This window comes from Mesoplodon bidens (assembly GCF_964165515.1).
Source record: "Mesoplodon bidens genome assembly, chromosome: 13".
Classification (NCBI taxonomy): domain Eukaryota; kingdom Metazoa; phylum Chordata; class Mammalia; order Artiodactyla; family Ziphiidae; genus Mesoplodon; species Mesoplodon bidens.
In genome coordinates this window covers 51,137,544-51,159,578 of record NC_138169.1, presented here as the reverse complement: position 1 = coordinate 51,159,578, position 22,035 = coordinate 51,137,544, and the positions used below count along the sequence as shown (strand labels likewise).

At 36.5% G+C, this 22,035-nt stretch overlaps 1 protein-coding gene across 4 annotated transcripts in view; it reads left to right on the top strand.

Moving 5' to 3' along the window:
- RPRD1A (regulation of nuclear pre-mRNA domain containing 1A) overlaps positions 1 to 22,035 on the top strand; it is a 73,572-nt gene that overhangs the window by 32,104 nt on the left and 19,433 nt on the right. For 3 of the 4 annotated variants that reach the window (XM_081251856.1, XM_081251855.1, XM_081251858.1), the window contains 5 exons: positions 695 to 824; positions 3,762 to 3,868; positions 3,948 to 4,045; positions 6,952 to 7,078; positions 7,188 to 7,363. In XM_081251856.1, coding sequence (XP_081107982.1) covers positions 695 to 824; positions 3,762 to 3,868; positions 3,948 to 4,045; positions 6,952 to 7,078; positions 7,188 to 7,363 — 638 coding nt within the window. Of the gene's footprint in view, positions 1 to 694; positions 825 to 3,761; positions 3,869 to 3,947; positions 4,046 to 6,951; positions 7,079 to 7,187; positions 7,364 to 8,734; positions 9,194 to 22,035 lie in introns of those variants that run through there. The other variant, XM_081251857.1, reaches the window with a different exon arrangement.

The window sequence follows — 22,035 nt, the reverse complement described above, 5'->3', positions numbered from 1 at the left end:
AACTCATGCAGGTGGTTACTATCTTGCCTGGACAGGGCGGGAGGTTTTGGCCAGTGTTTCCTTTAACAGTCTCTTCATCTCACACCGACTCTGCCAGACACAGGCTAGGAGGGGCCAGGGCCTCCCTCAAGCTGTGGCCTTGGCTTCCTCCCCGCCTGCCTACCCACCTGACAGCTGGTACATCCCTGGCCCTGTGGTGCTCGTGTGCACGACACGAGGTGTTAGTATTTTTATTTTTAAGGTTTGATTTTTTTTTTTTAAATATAGAATTAGGCTTTTTATCTTGTGTCATGTAACAGTATATTTCCTTACCACCGATTTCTTTTTAATTTTGGATTAAATAAATAATTTGGAGTAAATAAATAATTCTGTTTTGGGGAAAAAAAGACTAATCAAGGATAAGTGGTTTGGGTGACTTAGAACTGTAAGGAAACAGATATTTCATTGACTATCTCTGCCTCTTTAGTTCTCTTTTTTCCTCACATGAGTGATCTTCAGAAACCAGAGTAGTTATCTTTTAAAGAATAATGACTTGCTAAGTTTGGTAGTAGAATGAGAAGCTAGGGTTGAACATAATACACAAAGGTTAGTAAGTTTGTCGTAGTTCTCAAACTGCTTAATTCAGGTATTGAGAAAGTTTGTCTAAATTAAGTGAGGATATTTTAATTAGGTTAAATTTTTTTTTTTTTTTCAGCCAAACCAAACAGGAAGCTTACTTTTCTCTACCTAGCTAATGATGTCATTCAGAACAGCAAAAGGAAGGGGCCAGAGTTTACAAAAGATTTTGCACCAGTTATAGTGGAGGCTTTTAAGCATGTTTCAAGGTATGATAATTGTTTTGGGTACTAGGTAACCTGTTGTAAATGCCTAATGTGTCCTTTTGCTAAAACTTGCCTTAAGACATTAAAATAAAAAAGCAAAGTATATATTTCTTTGAAGTTTTCACTTGAAAAGACTTACCTGTAATGGCATTTGTAAATGTGTTAAATACTTGCTGTGAAGGAAACATTTTTTGAGCTGTTACTAAGGTGGGCATTTGGAGTACTTGAATTTCACCTTTTCCTTAAGTAACCAAAAGCAACTGCCATTTTGGAATGAAATTCATTAAGAATGAATGTGTTGAATTGAAAATTTATGTGCTAATAAAACTATCAATCTTCCAACTAATATTTCTGGAAAAACTTAGTACCCCTTTCTCTCATATTGCTTATAATGATTTTAAGGTTTTCTAGTGTGTGGGTGTATGTCATAACATTTTTAAATGCTTTGGAAATACAGAATATTTAAAATAATCATAAGCCTGTTGAAAATTTTGCTACAGAAAAATTCTGAAGGTAGAAATCTGTACTTTTAAAATGCTTATTTCCAAACATTATATGCAAATATTTGGTAGATTACTGGGTAAACATTATTGGGGTAGGCGATTAAATCAATCTAAATTATAGAATTCAGTGGTGAATGATGATCTGTGTTGAATGATTTAAGGATGAAAATATACTTACCACATGCCCTGCAGGTTTAGTCACAGTAGATGCATTTTTAAAAAAAATTATAGAGTGTGGAAAAAAATTACAGAGTGTGAAACACTGCAGTATATTGCTTTCTTAAATTAATATTATTTATCCTTCAATTTAGATACTCTTACCATCTTTTCAGGTGCTGGTGTTTCTTAGAGTTTAGTCCTGGGCCGCCTTCTGGTGTCATATTCTTTACTAGCCCTCTGGGTGATTTCATACATTACAAGTATTTAGTTATTATCCATACCCTAAAAGCTGGCAATCTTATGCTTCAGTCCAGATGTTTTTCCTTTTAGTCCTGTATATCCAATTGCCTACTGATTTCTAGTTGTATGCCTCCAAACATCTCAGACTCACTGTGTCTGTTACTGAACTCACTATGTCCTTCCTCCCTGTCAAACTTGCTTCCTCTCTGGGTTCTCTCTGTTGATGAATGGCAACTCCATCTATCCAGATGCCCATGTGAGAAACTAGGTGTTATCTTGAACTCTCTGTGATATAGTGATTTATAATATATCAACTGTCCTTTCTCCTTCACACCCCTTATCCCTTATAGTACATATAGTTCCCTCGGTTCTTTAGATTTCTTTCCATTCCAATTACCGTAATGTCATTTCTGTATAATTACAGTAGCCTCCAGTATTGTTTAATCCATTTAGGAAGCTGTAGCCAGAGTTGGAGAGCTGATACAACACTCTCTTGCCTTTGAGTGGTTCTCGTTTGTCCTAGACATCAAGTCTCAGGTCCTGAGTAAGACTTCAGGTGTTCCTTCATGGCCCAGGCTACCTGTTCAGTCTCCTGTCTCACATTCCCCGTGGCTATTCCCCCACCACCACACTCTCTCACACACACTCTATACACTATACAGTTTAAGCTAACTGAATCTCTTTTAGTTCTTTCTGCCTTAGGCTTCTTAATATATGTTGCTTCTCCCTAGAATTCAATAAAATATTTACTGACCACCTACTATGTGCTAGTCAGCAAGGATACAGTAGTGAAAGAGACAAAGTTCTGTTCTAATAGAGCTTACATTTCAGTGGATGACAAAGTAATAGACAAGTGAATATATATTAAAATGTCAAAAGATAAGTACTGTGAAGAAACGTAAAGCAGGGAAGGAGCTAGAGAGTGTGATGGTGCTCAGTTTTATGAGATAAAGATTGACTGCTTTGGGGAGGTAGCATTTGAACAGAGACTAAAGGGAGGGATGAAACGAGCCATTTGACTCTAGGAGGAAAGGATCCTAGGTAGAGAAAAAACTTGGCAGAAACAGCGAGATAGCCATGTGCTGGGCATGTTTGAGGATCAGCAAGGAGATCTGTATTTAGGAAATGTGGACTGAGAGGTAGCCAGGAAGCAGAATGTGTCCACTTTGTGGCCCAGGGTAAGAATTTCGCTTTTATTCTTGGTATGATTGGTGGTTCTTGGAGAACTGAGAGCAGTATGATATGATTTACTTTAGTAGAGAATAGAATGAAGAAGTAGAGCCTGGGAGACCAATGAGAAGACTGTTACCAAAATCCAGGCAAGATCAGCGAAGATCCTGCGTGCCACAGCCAAAAATAAATAACATAAATAAATAAATCATAAATCTTAAAAAAAACAATCCAGGCGAGAGATGATAGTGGCTCATTCTACAGTGGTAGTGATGAAGGCGGTGGGAAGTGGTTGGAAGTAGTCTGTTTTCCCACTTCCCTGTATATCCAGTCTTTAGAACTCAGATTAAATGCATCATTCCTCAAATACCCTTCCTCACATACCCTTCCTGATCTCTCTTGAAGTGGACCGTGTCTCTCTGTTAAGCCTGTTTTTAACACCCTGTTCTCTTTTGTGGCACTTATAAAAATACAGCTGCCATAAAGCTCCATTTGTATCTCCAGTGTTAGAGATAGTACCTTGATCAATAAATATTTGTTAAATAAGTTTAAAAATCACCCATTAGAAATCTTCCTTAGCTTTATGTTCATCCCCCGTTAGGTTAGGGGTACCTTCTTGATAACCCCTAGTCACCAGTACTAACACTTTCATCATTTTTTGTTTAATAATATGTCTCTAAGCTCTTTAAGAGAAGCAGGGAATATGTCTATCTTGGTCACTTCACCTCTGAACTGCTGGTCACATAGTGGAACTCAGTAAACATTTGGGCAGCTTTTTTCAGGGAATGAGTGTCATTGTATTTAAAATCACCATTGTCTTTGCAATAGCACTATGCATTTTACTGTTAATATTTTTATCTTTCTTTAGTGAAACTGACGAAAGTTGTAAGAAGCACCTTGGAAGAGTGTTATCTATTTGGGAAGAAAGGTCTGTTTATGAAAATGATGTATTAGAACAACTTAAGCAAGCTCTGTGTAAGTATATAATCTTTTATCGTTATCTCTTCATTAAAATGTATTCTCTCATTAAAACTTAAATGTTCTTTCAATTCAGATGGCGATAAGAAGCCTAGGAAGCGAACATATGAACAGATAAAGGTGGATGAGAATGAAAACTGTTCCTCTCTAGGATCTCCAAGTGAACCACCACAGGTAGTGGTTTTTCTCTGTTAAGGGAGTTAATTGCTAGTACTTCATGTAGCCATCAAGCTTTACTAATTTCAATGTTTTACTTCTGTAAATTGACTTCTATTATAATTCTGGGTACAGGAAAGAAGCTATGTGAATAAGTCTTATTTTCTGATTAATACATTGCTTATGTTAATGTAGTGTGCTGTATATTGTATATTAGGCGCTTACATTTTGCGTAGAAAGAGTATTTGATTGCTAAGTATGATTAGGTCTGATGAGATATCTACCATTTAAACAATTTCCTTTTAAATAAATAAAACATTATATGATAAGACTATTTTGTTTGATTTAAGTATGCTAAAAATTCTATGCCTAGAGATAAGCACCACTCTTTTAAGTATTTTTGCTTTTAAACATGTAAAAATGCATGTTAGAGTTAACGAGTATGTATTCATACAGTTCTATGTAACTATATAAAACCATGTAGTTCCATGGTAATAAAATAAGATGAATCAGAATCATTACCTTAATACTCCATGTCCTCCAGGTTGATACAATATAGCATTTTCTAACCATCAGATGATTCCAAAAAGACATTTTTACCTTAATTATGTGGGCATTGAGTCTTAAAGCTTCCTGCTTCTATGTTTCAAACATATAGGAGGGACAGATAAAATTTTAAAGGAGAAAATGAAGACATAGCCATATTCTTAAAACAAGGTAAATATTGCCACGGGCTACAAATGGTACAGACACATAACTCAAAATGTGAGCCAGAGTATGGTTCCTGCTGAGCTTTTGTCTGGAAGCAGACATGGTTTGCAGAAATTAGTATCCTGTAGAGTAACAAGAACTTAAGGAGTTGAAGACCTGGACCAGAACTCACTGTGTGAAACCTGAAGGTGGATGGAGCTCTTTCTGCCATGAAAAGAGCTTGAAATAAAGATACAACCAATTACTGCCTGGAATTGTGGATTTATATCAGTGTTAGTACTCAGGAGGCAGAAAGAATTTGACTGAAGGTCTCAGCTAGTACCTGAGTCAAGCCCCTGTTGGGGCTTAATGACAGGAATGCTAAAGCCCATATGGTCACCATGGATAAGAGCTTGAAAATAAATGTAATAGGAACATAATGTTTGGAACAACCAAACACTAAGGCTTATATTTCTCTCTGTTTGGTAATAATTCAAGACAAGGAATCACTTTTTGCTAAGAGCCCCGTAATGACTCCATGAACAGTATTTTACCCCAGTTCTAAATATAGGATCTTACCCTCTCCTATTCTACCTCATGAAAGAGTAACCTAAGTTGTACTTCCTAGGAGTTTCTGAGTAACCACCTGACTCTTCCCTAGTACTTGCTGTGTAAAATGCTATCATGTTTTGTTTTATAATGACCATTTTCAGATTAGTTGTACTGCTTAATTCTCAGTGGTTCAGCTTTATAGTTACCATTTTATATATGTCATTCTTTATAAGAATGGCTAAAATTTCTCTTTATAGAATGTAGTTGAACTCATTTCATTCTCCTCTATCAGGTAGTCCTAGGCTAGTGTTGTTTCAGACAACTTTGCTTTCTTATCTGGATCCTTGACTGAGCGTTGGGAGAATTAGCTTGTGTAGGAGTGTGAAGGTGCGATGAGAGTAGGTTGTAATTAAAGCATGCGTACATTGTCAAAACCATAAAGCCAGGTTTCTTAGAACTCCAGAAAATTTTAGAACTTTCTAAGACTGATTAAAAAATAAAAACATGTAAGTTATTTGGGGCACCATGAGAAACAAGCTTCCCGGTAATTGTCATTGCTCTTAAGCTCACTTTCGTTGTAGAGGGGAAATATAACAAAATTATTTTTTTTAATATTGGGATTTTAAACATGTGGTGGTGAATTAAAAGCACACTTGGGATAGTATACTTCTTATTAGGTTCCATTCATTCTTATCATGTTTGATCATTTGCTATGTGCTAGACCCCAGTGATAGCATTTTTTATAAGGAAATAGCTTAAAGAAAAATCAGTTACTGGCTGTCAATGTCATCTAAATATATACACAGAATTTGAATATCCTGTATTTTTCATGTATGTGTGTAATTTCCTAGTGTTCTAGGATCTAGGCTTAGAGATGAAAAAAAGAAAGAAAAAAAGAAAAAGGGAGGTGGGATGGGAATGGAGACTAGCAAAAAGAAAATTTACTCCATTTTCTTTGCAATAACTTTAGATATATTAAGAATTATGAAATCATCAGCAGAGACTTGCCCTTCCGTCCTAATTATAGCTGGTATGAAAACAGTGCAACTAAAATATTCTGATGATAAAATACTGGTTAAGCATTATATAAATATTAGTCACCAGATATATGGAACTTCGTAATATTTTAATGATCTTAGTAACAAACCATAGAATAGTTAAGGTGCCGTATTTGAAAATACATATTCCAAAATTACATTTCTCTTATGCTTTAACTACTTTATTGAGAAATGGAATTTGGGGGGCTCTTGTATGTTGTGGTAGATGATGATTTGTATCCCGCATCCCCCAATATCCAATTTAATACAAAAAATTCTTATGTATAATGATAATACAATGACTATAGCATACATAAAACTTGTATTCTCCAGGTTGAAATTATAGCCTGCCTTTTACCACTGTATGTATTTGGCTTATAAATGAATCACATCATTTTAATAGATAATTATTTTTATACTATCTGTCTCCACCACTAGAAATATCTATATGTTTCCAGTTTATATATTTCCAATACCTAATATAGTGTAGCTTTTTTCTTACATATGAAAGAATTGGACTGTCTCTGAAAGCAGTTTAAACTAATAAATAGCCCATAAGGATTAAGGAATATGAAATAAATTTCAAGTCTTTTATATTTGTTTAAGCTTCACTAATTTTGGTTCTAAAGTTGTATAACTTTTTAGACTCTAGATCTCGTTAGAGCATTACAAGATCTAGAAAATGCAGCTTCTGGTGATGCAGCAGTTCATCAAAGGATAGCTTCTTTGCCTGTTGAAGTTCAAGAAGTATCCCTACTAGATAAAATAACAGGTAAGAAAAGAAAATGGGATCTGGAACTTTTTTGGGAGTTGGAGTAAGGAAACCACATATGGCATTGTTTTTGTGGTGTAATAATTTTGTTATTCTGTGCTTTTCTTAGATAAAGAATCTGGAGAAAGACTTTCTAAAATGGTAGAGGATGCTTGTATGTTGCTGGCAGATTACAATGGCAGATTGGCGGCTGAAATAGATGATAGGAAGCAACTCACTCGAATGTTAGCAGATTTTCTTCGTTGTCAAAAGGAAGCCCTTGCAGAGAAAGAGCATAAATTGGAAGTGCGTAACCTTTTCCTTATTTAGTGCTTATTTATTTAATTTATTTTTGGTAGGAATTTAAAAATAGCTTAATATTCCTGAACATTTTGCATTTTTTGGACCTAGACGTTTTTAGACAATGGCCCAGGTAAGCTATTCCTTGCATTAATTGGTTTCTTTTTATTTGAACCAAATCAATCTGCCTAAGTAAATTTAGAAATTTGGAATTAGCAAAATTGGTTGCATTTTAAAATTATTCACATGAAATTCCAGTAATAGTATTTCGTCTTCTGAGCTTAAACCTTTATCTTCAAGAACAAAAATAATGGGAAAATAGCAGTTGGTATAAAGTCTGGTGTCAACTACAGTAAATTATGGTTGGACTTACTTAATTTTTGTCTGAGTACATGCAGTCTTTTGGGTATACAGTTATGAAGTAAAGACTTTTTGTTATGAGTATCCCCAGTCTCCCTGTTCCTGAACATCATTTTTGTTTGGGAAGGCAGTCTTCACGTTACTCCTTTATTCCCATCCCTGATTCTGATGCTTAACATATTCCTACCCCACTCTTGGCTCAGACACACCCTTAGGTAGAAAGTTATTGTTGCTTCTTTAAATTGAATGATGATTGATACTGTTGATGAGAAGTCTGGACAAGTGGACTTCTACCTGGACAGGTGGAAGTCTGGACACCCCTGGAAGGTGCAGGGGTTAAAAAAAGAAACACTCTCAAATTGCCTTTGAGCAGAGTAGCCATTGTCAGGGGTGGATGAACCAGATTTGGTTTTATTTAAAAGAATCTTTCATTTGATTAGTTCTTGTTTAAATTGTTTGCTGCTGTAGCAATTTCTTTTTCTAATAATATGTAGGAGAATTTCTCATATGTCTGGATCCCTTTTTTAAGACAGTTCTCTTTAAATTTGTAGGTATGTTATGATGCTGCCTCTGTTAAGTTGCTTTTATTTATTAGAGTTTAGTTCTTGTTTCAGCAGTCTCTAATTGTGCCAAAGATGATTGCCATCTCTACCTGTGTTAGCAGTTAATTAGTATCAGCAGCAGAGCTCTCCCACCCCAAATTGTAGCACTGTTTAGCATTGCACCTTTTCAGTCTGCCCCCACTCTGCTCACGTATACACACTCATAGTTGTTGGCATTGTACTCTACCTTTAGAGAGGCTGCCCAATTTTACATAGAAAGGAAAAGATAGAATTTTTCAAAAAAAATACACTTCATAGTTAACTTGCCAGTTTTTGATCTTGTGATGGAACTTCAATCCTAAACATACTGTTCCTTGTTTTATTGTTAGCAGAATTAAGGGTAAGTAATGTCATACAATTTTTGTCTTTAGTCTTTGGTATGGTTTCTTTAACTTCTATTGAGCTTCTGTTGCAGGTATTGGACATGGGCGTATCTTCTAACGATGTCATCATCATTAGCATATTCTTCCTGCTAAAAATAAATATCAAAATCCAAAGCCTGAATTGTCTCATGTTTTTGAAAATTGAAGACTGAAGCTTTGCTATTCTACTGCATACTGCTTTCTCACTTAAACTGTTTATCACTCGTTACAAAAATAGCATTTATGTTTGAAACGTGTAGAAAAAAGATCAGATACCATCCCACCTTAACCCCCTCTTTTCCCAGTGCCTTCCAGCCAGAGTTCATGATTGATAATTATAGGTGGTGAGGCTGATGATAATAATGGCAGTAAAATTTACCATGTGTCAGGTACTATTCTAAGCACTTCACATATATCAACTCATTTAATCCTATGTAGCAGGAAATGTTATTATCCAGATTTTACAGATAAAGGAAACTGAGGTACTGGGAGATTAAATAACTTGCTAAAGGTCACAAAGAGTTAGTGAGTTGTTTAGAACCTAGGGAGTCTGCCTGCAAAATGACAATTTTGCTTTCAGTTTTTGCTTAAATGTAAGATTACAACAACAGCTAAAGCCCTCTCTCCAACTCTGTTTCCTCCCTCCTCGGAGGTAATCACTTTCTCAAACTAAAGTGTTCTAGGAACTTTCTGGTTGTTTTTTAGCATGACTGGATTTTCATATTATAAATAAACCACCTAAATTATGTCAAACGTTTCTTACAAGTAAAAAATATTTAGATTTCTAATAAACTAGTAAGTTATTCCATAGAACTCTTCGTAAATTATCATTTATAACTACGTGATTCTTGTGTCAGAAGATGTGAAAATGAGTTATTTAGACACTTTTTTGTACCAAGTAGGTGGCGTCCCTTTGAAGTTGAGGCTGAGAGGTCAGGATTTATACTTAGCATATCAGCTGTGATAGCATCACATAGTTGTCACTTAGGCATCTTTGAACATCAACTGTGACTGACTAGGTACTGACATGTCATTAATTGCTCTTTAAAAAAAAAAAAGGACGTAAATTTAAAGTATCAGTTCAGGAATTGGCTATTTCATATTTCTTAAGGAAGCCACTGTTAAAGCATTTGTAATGAATGAAAACATGAAGTGTTTTAAAATTTTTTGAAAATTATTAATCATTTTTTAAACTTGTAACTACCTTCAGCTGGTTATTAAAGCAGATAACTTAAAATAGACTAATAAACCTAATTAATAAACCTAATTTATGTTTAAAAATCTATTTCATAGATTGCTATGGGAATCATTCGCCATGATAACATCTTCGTTGCTCAATTTTTAATACTTATTTTCATGATACAATTGGTATAAGAAAATATGCTTTTATAAAATCCCAATTTAGACTTCCATAGAAAATTGGAAAAGTTTGATGGCTCTTAAAAGGAGAAATCAAATCATAGTTCCAAGTTCTAGAAGTCAGGATGGGACAGCTGTCAGAAAGGATAGTGTTTATCTTTTGTAGTCTTACAGTCTTACATCAGTATATTCAAATTTACCAATCAATTTAATCAATGTATGAATGTTGTTTGTTTAAGTCAGTCCCTTCTCATGGCGTCAGATTGCATCCATTGAGTTGCTTTAAGTTTTGTGCATTATAGGTAGTACCAGAGAGAACGTCCTGGTGATGCAGGTTTGTACAGCTGTGCTAGTATATCTGTTGGATTTCTCAGAAGTAGAATAGGTGGGTCAAAAAGAATGTTTAAATGTTGATAATGTACTCAAGCCCTCCAAAAGGTTTTGCCTTTTTAAACTCCTTGAAGTATAAGTGCATCTTTTCCTGCACAACCTCACCCAACACTGAATGTCAGTGATCTTTAAAATTTTTGCATATCTGATAGGTTAAAAAAAAATTTTTTTATTCACTCAGGTTGGTCATTTAAAAATATTTATTAGCCTTTTTATTTCTGCTGCAAATTTCCTATATCCTTTGGCTACTTTTCTGGTTGGTTCTAAGTTTATGGTTCTAAGACAAATTAATATTTGTCTTTGCCTTTATAATTCTAGATTTTTTGGATACAGTTAAGATCACCTTCTCAATTCATAAGTACAAAAATACAAGTTTTGTATAGTTTTTTTCCTAATAATTTTATCCATTAGGATTTTTTTGTTCATGGTATATATGATGTAGGGATATAACTAATTATCTGAAAGTGATAGTAAATGTCCTGTCATTTATTGATTAACAATTAGTCAATTAATGACAGTCTATATTTTACTATATTGTAAAATGCCATTTTTGTCATATTTATTTATATACATGTGTATACATGATTGTGGTCAGTTTTCGGTTCTACTGGCTCATTTGTCTTACACACATTTAGCTACTTAGTAGATTTTTGTTTTTATTTTCAGTATTTTTCATGTCTGTAATTTTAGCTAATCATGATTATTGTGCATATGAATTATATTTTCTTCCCACTTATTATCTTGTATATATTTGCCTTCATAATTAATATTTTAAATGACATTTTGCTAAGTAGAAATTTTTTTTTTTTTTGCGGTACACGGGCCTCTCACTGTTGTGGCCTCTCCCGTTGCGGAGCACAGGCTCCGGATGCGCAGGCTCAGCGGCCATGGCTCACGGGCCCAGCCGCTCCGCGGCATGTGGGATCTTCCCGGACCAGGGCACGAACCCGCGTCCCCTGCATCGGCAGGCGGACTCTCAACCACTGCGCCACCAGGGAAGCCCAGTAGACATTTCTTAATGGGTCTTTCCAAGAGTGCTTGCTTTTATAAAATTTTGTTTTCCAAAAAGTTTAATTTCCATTTTTTAAAAATGCTTAAAGATCAATTTTGTTTTGCCTGAGACATTAGTGATTAGAAATGCTTAATGTCATCTCCCAATATAGGATATAAGAATGTTTGAAATATATAGCACTGAAAATGCAAATTTAAAGTCTGTTGCTGAAGGTGTTGTTTTCATGTAGCTTTTCTGATGGTTATTGATTTATCAAATTACAAGTATCATTCAAGGGGATAGTAGGAAGAATATGGAGAACTGCTTATGGAATCTTTCATCTGTGGTTCAGTTATTTCTTTATATTTTACTTTGTTTTTCCATTGAAATCATACTGGTTTCATTTAAATTTAAAATTAATTTGATAAGATGGAGCTATATGGATTTTTTAAAGAAGCAAATGTTACTAGTTTCTTAATGATTTCTTAGATAATTTTTTGAGATCGAAATATCATTAAGTCTAAAAACCTTTTATGGTTAATTTATCCATTATTCAAGAATCATGTAGTCTTTTAATTATTTTTATTAATTATGCAAATAAGCTATTTTCATCATAGGAAAAAAGCTACATACGCAAAAGGCTTAGCGCCATGTATTGGGTCCATGTATTATTTTGCATATTGTCCTTTTCATGTAATATTTTATGTTCATCTTATCATGTCAGTGTTTTCCTTTTTAATGTATGGATGTATCATAGCTATCTGTTCTTTATGACTAATTGCTTTCATTGGTTTGATATTATAAACGGTATTGCAGTGAACATCTTTTGGGTTTTTGTTTGTTTGTTTTGGCCATGCCACACGGCCTGTGGGATCTTAGTTCCCTGACCGGGGATTGAACCCATGCCCTCAACAGTGAAAGCACCGACTCCTAACCACTGGACAGCCAGGGAATTCCCAGTGAATGTCTCTTTTATTAACCCTTTACTCACTTATTTTTTTTAAATAAATTTATTTATTTATTTATTTATTTATTTATTTATTTATTTATTTATTTATGGCTGTGTTGGGTCTTCATTGCTGAGCGCAGGCTTTCTCTAGTTGTGGCGAGTGGAGGCTTCTCATTGTGGCTTCTCTTGTTGTGGAGCACGGGCTCTAGGCATGCAGGCTTCAGTAGTTGTGGTGTACGGGCTTAGTTGCTCCGTGGCATGTGGGATCTTCCCGGGCCAGGGTTCGAACCCGTGTCCCTTGCATTGACAGGCAGATTCTTAACCACTGCGCCACCAGGGAAGCCCCTTTTACTCACTTATATCATCTCATGATAAATCTCTAAAGATGAAATTGCTGATTCATGTTAAAGACTTTCAATAAGATTATTCTAGATCATTGTCTTCAGTGATTCCCAGATAATCGTTATCTTTATAGGTCTTCTCTTCTGAGCCATTGCTTTTCTCTAGAGAAAATGTTTTAAATTTGCTGGGTAGCTAACATAGGGCATGTGTGTTCAGAACAGTGCCTCACCTCTTATCTGTGTGATTTGAATGTCCAAATGCAGATCTTTGGCTTAGTTTCTTATCCCTCATTTTTTGGCTCTATGGGATGAGTTTTAACAGATTGATGTAAAGATACCTATTTGATCTTCATTGTCAACCTTAAGACTCACCATTACGTTTCAAGGCGGTTGATGCCCCAAAGTCCTGAGAGTATCCAAAATGACTCAGGATGAATTACATTATTTTTGGTCATTATCCCTGTTTCATTTTTTTCCATTTTCCAAAAATTTCAGGACATTTGTGTACTGTGGTTCCCTCTTCTCTGTCTTTGTGGGTTTCTGCCCTTATAAATTGTTTTATTATTTTAGTGACTTTTTGGGAGGAGTGGAGATAAACATGAGTTCAGTTTGTTATATAAATGGAAGACGTTTTGTGTCTAATTAAATAGAACTAATAATATGTTTCATAACTCCTGCCAAATTACTCTTGTCTGTTGCCTGGATTGTTAACAGCTGATATTCCTATTCCCTCTCTTAACTATCTACATCACTGGAGCCAGATAGATCTTTTAAGAAAACAGGTCTCATCATTCCCCTATGTAAAACTCTCCAATGCTTCCCATTACACTTTTGGATATTATTTTAAACTCCATATATGGCCTATGAGATCACTAGTCTTGAGTCTCCATTTAACCTCATCTTGTAACCATCTCAAAGGCATCCATTTTGCTCTTCAAGCAGATGAAGCAAGTTCTCACACCAGAGCTTTTGCTTTGCTGATTGCTAACAAGGTGGCTGGAGTGCTCTCTCCTAATCTTTACTTAGCTGGTTCCTTTTTTCATTCAGGTTTAAGTTCCTCTGTCACCTCTTTAGAGCCCTTCTCTATCCATTTCATTTGATCCCACGTACTCTTCTCCTGTATTACATTGCTGATTCATGCCAATACATTGCTCCCTACCACTGTATTACATTGTCATTTTTGCTTTTTTAAATTTTTTCTTCATGGAACTTACCACTGCTTGAAATTTAAAACTTTGTATACTTAGTTATCATCTCTACCTGCCTGGAATGTGAGCACCGTGAGAAGAAGAACTTTGTTTTATTTTTCATGTTTATTGCTATATCCTAAGTGCTTGGAGCAGTACTTTTGTCCTGGTAGGCAGTCAGGTGTTTTTGTTGAGTGAGTAAATGATAGTTGGCCATCGAATGATGAATGAATGAATGAATGCTAGTACAAATGTAGTTTGCAAGGAGTACGTAATGTTTATATTTTAAATTGGTGATTTCTTTTGTAATTACAAAAGAATGATGCTTTGATAAAATGATTAAAGATACTTGAGGTTTTTGAAGAAAGTCGTATCCAGCACAAAATAGGTTAACTAATTTTAAGTCATATTAGTATAGCCCAGTACTTAAAAAAAAAAGTGGTTGTGTGTTCAAGGACTGTGAATTCTAGAATTGCAGCTGAGCATTTTGAACAAAAGAATGACCATTTTGAAATTTTAAAATTATTTTACCAGTTTGCCCTTTTTTTTCCTTTAGTAGAATAACACATTAACAACATGTTAGAAAACATGAATGACAAATGAACAGTAGTACTCATGAGTCCATAAGTGCAGAATTTGTAAGCGTCACAGTGCTACCTGGTGGAAGAACTGGAGCTACAAATAAAATCAGTCCTTAAGCCTGTGTTTGTTCACTAGGCTCTAATTGCTCTCTGCTTGTTAACTCCTTCGTGGAATAGAACTCATAATAGTAATATCCTTCAAGAGAGGCATTGTGATTAAGGAATTTATGCATATAAAGCAGCACCCTGTGTGAGGCAAAGTAAGTGCTCAGTAACTGACAGCTACTATAATTATTTGTTATTGCTGTAGCAGCTGAAAATTACTAGGAATGAGATGAGATTGGTAAGTAGGTTGGAACCAAATTGTGAAGGGCAGTGAATGGCTGGCCAAGCAGATGGTTATAATAGTCCAGAGGACAAAGAGGACTGGTAGTAGTAGTGTTCGGAGACCTGGTTATAGTTGCTAAGTGGATTAGAATGGCGAGAGATTTACAGTAGGGAGACCAAGATATGACTTGACTGGTAAATTTTATATTGTGTGTAATGAAGGCCTGAACCATAGTTGATGATAGCAGTGAGAAAATAAAGGAATGGGCAGGTATGGGGAACAATTAAATCACCATAATTTGTTAATTGAGTCTGAGAACTAGGAGGAATCAGTGATAAATGAGATATTGAAAACGATGGGGCACATAATTCTGGCACTGACGAAGAGGGTATTAAACTAGGGAACTAGTTTGGTGGGGGGAGGATGGTTTTGGTTTTAAGTAGGTCAATAAATTTTAGTTCTTTTTAAAAAGTGTAGAAGTAGTATGTGCTCCTCATGGTTTAGAAACCATTGGTGAGCACAGAGGCCCCCAAAAGTCTCATTACCCCTTAAATAACCCTTGACAAGATTTGGAAGATGGAATCAGTTATTATGTGAGCATCTAATGACATTTTTACACATTATTCTTTTTACACATTTACTGTAAACATTTTCCCATGATTACAGATATTCTCATTTTAATAGCTAGATCATATTCTGCTTTAAAGAAGTATTTCTTTAGCTAGCTACCTGTTTAGCATTTGTATGTTCCAGTTTCTTGCCATTGAAAAACATTGTTTTCAATCACCTTTTAGCTAAAAATCTTTGCTTATCTGTGATAATTTTCTCTAATTCCTAGTAGGGGAAAACAAGAAAAAGTAAGCGATGTGATTTTCATGCTCAAGTCAGCTACAGTTTAAGAAAATGAAATGAACGTCCTCTGCGATGGCAAGGGAAGGTGGAAGTGGGGACTCTTGCATTGATATAAATTCGTATATCACCCATTCTATGTGAAGGACAGAGCCCTTATTTTACATAATGATTTTTTTCTGCTTTTGGCCTTCTACGAGATCATTTTAAATTTCATAGTACTCTAAAAGTAGTTAGTGGGAAAAATTCTGGGAGCACTTAAAGTGATGGTATAGTTTTTTTTTCTTTTACATTAAAAAAAATTGTAGTTAAGATAGACATACAATTGATCATATTAACCATTTTTAAAAGTGTACAGTTCAGTTGTGTTAAGTATATTCATGTTCTTGTGTAACCAGTCTCCAGAACTCTTTTCATGTTGCAAAACTGAAACTATACCCATTAATCAACTCCCCATTCCCTACTGCCCCGGCTGCCTGTCTCTATGAATTTATCTATGCTAGGTATCTAATATATGTGGAATCATACAGTATTTGTCCTTTTGTGACTGGCTTATTTCACTTAGCATTATGTTCTCTAGGTTCATCCATGTCATACCATGTGCCAGAATTTTCTTTTTTAAGGCTGAATAATATTTCATAATATGTATAATACCACATTTTGTTTTCCCAGTTATCCATCAGTGGACACTTGAGTAGCTTCCACCTTTTGGCTATTGTGAATGATGCTGCTATGAACATGGGTTCATAGCAGACATCTCTTTGAGTCCTTGCTTCACATCTTTTGGGTGTATACCCAAAAGGGATTGTTGGATATTATGGTAATTCTGTTTTCCATTTTTCTGGGAAAATGTTATTACCATACTATACCATCTATAATGACAACTATTTTAGATTCCCACCAACAATGCACAGGGTTCCAGTTTCTCCACATCCTTGCCAACACTTGTTTCTGTTTTTGTTGGTCAGTAGCCATCCTAATGGATGTGAGGCGGTATCTCACTGTGGTTTTGCTTTGCACTTTCCTATTGTTGGCCATTTGTTTACCACCTTTGGAGAAATCCTTTGTCCATTTTTTTTTTTTTTTGCGGTACGCGGGCCTCTCACTGTTGTGGCCTCTCCCGTTGCGGAGCACAGGTTCCAGGCGCGCAGGCTCAGTGGCCATGGCTCACGGGCCCAGCCGCTCTGCGGCATGTGGGATCTTCCCAGACCGAGGCACGAACTCTTGTCCCCCACATCGGCAGGCGGACTCTCAACCACTGCGCCACCAGGGAAGCCCCCTTTGTCCATTTTTTAAACGACATCACTTTTCAATATTCATTGAAAAGTGATGGTTATAGTCTTAGATTGATATTTGTTACTCAAAATAGTTGGGAGATCATCTAACCTACCCAGTGCTGGAAATTATTCTAGCATACTTCCTGAAAGATAGATTAATCTTTCTTCCCAGAAGATAGATTAATCTTTCTTCCCAAAAGATAGATTAATCTATCTGCTTGAATGTTTCTGATGTGAAGGGAGCATACGGTTTTGAGAGTAGTCTTCTCCATTTTCTGGACAGTTGCTAGAAATTTATTATATACTTTTATTTATGAAATTTCACAAAAGTATTCACCTGTGTGTGTGTGTGTGTGTGTGTGTGTACATTCACATTTATTCGTTGGGGAAAACGTGGAATATACCAGAAATAGATAAAAACCACAACCTACTACTGATATTGAAATTGCATAATTTGAAATAGTAGCCCTCTTTTAGTTTCTCCCTCTCTTCTCTTTCTTCCTTACCGACCAGTTTTATTTATAGAATCCTAGATCCTTTTAGTGGTCTATAGAGAATCATGTTTTTCTTATTTTTAGATTTTATTACATTATTCATATATTATTTGTCATTAAAAAATTTACTTGAAAAGCTATTCCAGTCAACTATGTCAAAATAAAGGACAGAGATGTGGAAGTCATGAAGAATAACAAAATAGTGCAAGTCCTGGCGTGTCTGAGAGTGCCTCTCCTTTCTGCTCACCTGTGAATGTCTGCTTGGCTGAATATAGAATTCTTGGGTCACAGCTTTTTACTTGGCCAGTTCACAGATACTGCAACTCTGAGGCAAGTGCATAGGAAATCAGAGTCAGAGGAGATGTTAGGGCCAGAGTTTTGTGAGTTTGCCCAGTCAGCCCAGACCTCACTGGAGCTTTGCCTCTCTTTTGCCAGCCCACCAGCTGCACCATCCAGTACGTCTTTAGTCATTGTGGTCCTTGGACCCCCTCCGTGCTGCTGGAGTCCTCATGGGCGCAGGTTGCTTTGTTAAAGTGACACATACGAGAGTCTGCAGTATAAATATCTGTAACGACTGTAAAATAGTCCTGCCTCCAGAGCTTGGTGAAGTCTACAGGAGTGTTTGGACCTATTCAATGTAAATGTAAAATACTGCTTAATTTGCTACTGTCTACTTTTTATAAACCTTCATATGTGTTTCTTTGTAGGTTAGCTTCTTATATTTTTTATTGCTAGCAATGAGTGCTTAAAGCATTTTCTCTCCCTACTTTTATTTTTGTAGCAAAATTCATTTTTTATTTGAATTTTATTTATTTATTTTTGGCTGCATTGGGTCTTCGTTGCCGCGCACAGGCTTTCTCTGGTTGCAGTGAGTGGGGGCTACTCTTAGTTGCGGTGTGCGGGCTTCTCATTGCAGTAGCTTCTCTTGTTGTGGAGCACAGACTCTAGGTGCATGGGCTTCAGTACTTGCGGCTCACGGGCTCTAGAGTGCAGGCTCGGTAGTGGCTCACTGAGCCACCAGTGGCTCACTGGCTTAGTTCCTCCGCGACATTTGGGATCGTCGCAGACCAGGGCTGGAACCTGTGTCCCCTGCATTGGCAGGTGGATTCTTAGCCACTGTGCCACCAGGGGAGTCCCTATTTATTTATTTTTTTATACAGCAGCTTCTTATTAGTTGTCTATTTTATACATATTAGTGTATATATGTCAATCCCAATCTCCCAATTCATCCCACCACCACCGGCCCCTCACTTTTCCCCTTTGGTGTCCATACGTTTGTTCTCTACGTCTGTGTCTCTATTTCTGCCCTGCAAACCAGTTCATCTGTACCATTTTTCTAGATTCCATATATATGTGTTAATATGCGATATTTGTTTTTCTTTTTCTAACTTACTTTACTCATATGACAGTCTCTAGGTCCATCCACGTCTCTACAAATGACTCAATTTCATTCCCTTTCATGGCTGAGTAATACTCCATTGTATATATGTACCACATCTTTATCCATTCGTCTGTCGATGGGCATTTAAGTTGCTTTCATGACCTGGCTATTGTAAATAGTGCTGCAGTGAACATTGGGGTGCATGTGTCTTTTTGAATTATGGTCTTCTCTGGGTATATGCCCAGTAGTGGGATTGCTGGGTCATATGGTAATTCTATTTTTAGTTTTTTAAGGAACCTCCATACTGTTCTCCATAGTGGCTGTATCAATTTACATTCCCATCAACAGTGCAGGAGGGTTCCCTTTTCTCCACACCCTCTCCAGCATTTGTTGTTTGTAGATTTCTGATGATGCCCATTCTAATTGGTGTGAGGTGATAACCTGATTGTAGTTTTGATTTGCATTTCTCTAATAATTAGTAATGTTGAGCAGCTTTTTATGTGCCTCTTGGCCATCTGTATGTCTTCTTTGGAGAAATGTCTATTTAGGTCTTCTGCCCATCTTTTGATTGGGTTGTTTGTGTTTTTAATATTGAGCTGCATGAGCTGTTTATATATTTTGGAGGTTTATCCTTTGTCCATTGATTTGTTTGCAAATATTTTCTCCCATTCTAAGGGTTGTATTTTCATCATTTATAGTTTCCTTTGCTGTGCAAAAGCTTTTAATTTTCATTGGGTCCCATTTGTTTATTTTTGTTTTTATTTCCGTTATTCTGGGAGGTGGGTCAATCTCTCCCTGCTTTTAGATTACTTTTCCTAATCCATGGGTTTAGGAATTGTGCAAGTAAATAGGTATTTGAAAGTATATGTTTGGTGAAAATAATGGGCTCTGAGAAAGGATCTTAAGGATCATTTCAGTAAGCAAAGTAAATATATAATGAGTCTTTATATTTTTTATTCTTTAAGTGAAGAATATTTAAGTTATTTCCGGTAAATAAAATATTTATTACAACATAAATAATGTAGAGCTTTTTTGGCTGCATACAAACTTTTTTCTAGGTTCTGAGGGGGTTTTTTTGTTTTTTTTTTTTGGTGGCGTATATATATATATATTTTTTCTTTTTGTGGTATGCGGGCCTCTCACTGTTGTGGCCTCTCCCGTTGCGGAGCACAGGCTCCGGACGCGCAGGCCCAGCGGCCACGGCTCACGGGCCCAGCCGCTCCGCGGCATATGGGATCCTCCCAGACCGGGGCACGAACCCGTATCCCCTGCATCGGCAGGCGGACTCTCAACCACTGCGGGTGGCGTATATTTTTGACAATGTAGCACTGGCATTTTTTTGCTCATGCTAATTTTGGGACTACCTCTAACTTCTTAAACGTCAGCCATTCTTTTTTATTTTTTTTAATTTTTTTAAAAATTTTTATTTATTTATTTTCGGCTGCATTGGGACTTTGTTGCTGGGCACCGGCCGGCTTTCTCTAGTTGCGGCAAGCAGGGGCTGCTCTTCGTTGTGGTGCATGGGCTTCTCATTGTGTTAGCTTTTCTTGTTGTGGAGCACAGGCTCTAGTCACGTGGGCCTCAGTAGTTGTGGCACACGGGGTCAGTAGTTGTGACTCGCAGGCTCTAGAGCACAGGCTCAGTAGTTGTGGCCCACGGGCTTAGTTGCTCCGTAGCATATAGGATCTTCACGGACCAGGGCTCGAACCTGTGTCCCCTGCAGGGCAGGCGGATTCTTAACCAACTGCGCCACCAGGGAAGTCCACGTCAGCCATTCTTTTTTTTTTTTTTTTTTTTTTTATAAATTTATTTACTTATTTATTTTTGGCCGCATTGGGTCTTTGTTGCTGCACGCAGGCTTTCTCCAGTTACGGTGAGCGGGGGCCACTCTTCGTTGCGGTGCGCGGGCCTGTCATTGCTGTGGCTTCTCTTGTTGCGGAGCACAGGCTCCAGACGCGCAGGCTCAGCAGTTGTGGCTCACGGGCCTAGTTGCTCTGCGGCACGTGGGACCCTCCCGGACCAGGGCTCGAACTCATGTCCCCTGCATCGGCAGGCAGACCCTCAACCACTGTGCCACCAGGGAAGCCCCACGTCAGCCATTCTTAATCTTGGAGTTGTTTGTCAGATTCTTATGTAATTAGTTTTTAAAATATGTATGTCTATATTAATTAATTGAGTCAATGTTTAAGCCTGTAGAGTTTTTTTTTAAAACTTGACTTTTGTTATTTCTTGTTTTGGTTCTCTTGGTTTTGTTTCTTCTTCAGATTTCTTAAGGATATATTCTAAATTATAGATAAAAATCTTTTTTATGTGTTCAAGAGATAAAGCTAAAAACGTGCCTGTGGTTAGAAATTTTTCTCCGTTAATTGACTTGGTCTTTGATTAGTGAACACATCGAGAGGCAGCTTAGCCTTGTGTTGAAGAGTAAGGACTCTGGAACTGGATTACCTGAGATTAGGTTCTGGCTTCACCACTTACTAGCTGAGTGACATTTGGCAAAGCGTTTGACCTCTCTGTACCTCAGTTTCCTTGTCTGTAAAATAGAGATAATAAAAATTACACCTGCTTTATATGGTTATTATGAGATTTAAATGAGTTGGGTGCTAAACTGCCCAGCATATAGGAAGTACCTCAGAAGTTTCAGCGCAAAACAAAAAGACTTGGAGGTTTTCTAACTAGTTTATATCTGTTCTATCATTTAACCAGTGAATTTATGTTTTATTTATAGGGATACTCTAAAAAGAGTATAAGATGTCTGCAATGTTTTTATATCTATAGTCCTCTCAAAAAGCGTTTTATAGTCCTCTCAAGAAGTGTTTATATTCCTAGTTATATTCTTAGCATCTCAGTGATTTCAGCTGAATTCCTAAGTTCTTTTAAACAATACGTTGAATCATTTTCTAAGATTCTGACTTAATCTGCACCAGGCCTACCTCTCTGTTGTTTATAGAGTCTACCTCTTTTCAGAATTAGGTACAGTATTTGCTGGTGTGTACCTTCTTGGTAGTTCTTCATGACATCTGAGATGTAATTGTCTCAGAAATCAAGTTGGTCTGAAGTGTTTTTTACCTTTTACCCCAGCGTTCTGGAATGTAATTGATTCTGTTAAGAGACTTGGACATAATTAAAGTGTGGTGTTCACATTTCCTTGCCTGATTTAGATTTTCACTCTATTCTGTAGAGAAAACAAAAGCAGATTAGATTTCTTTTTACGATGTTAGACTGAG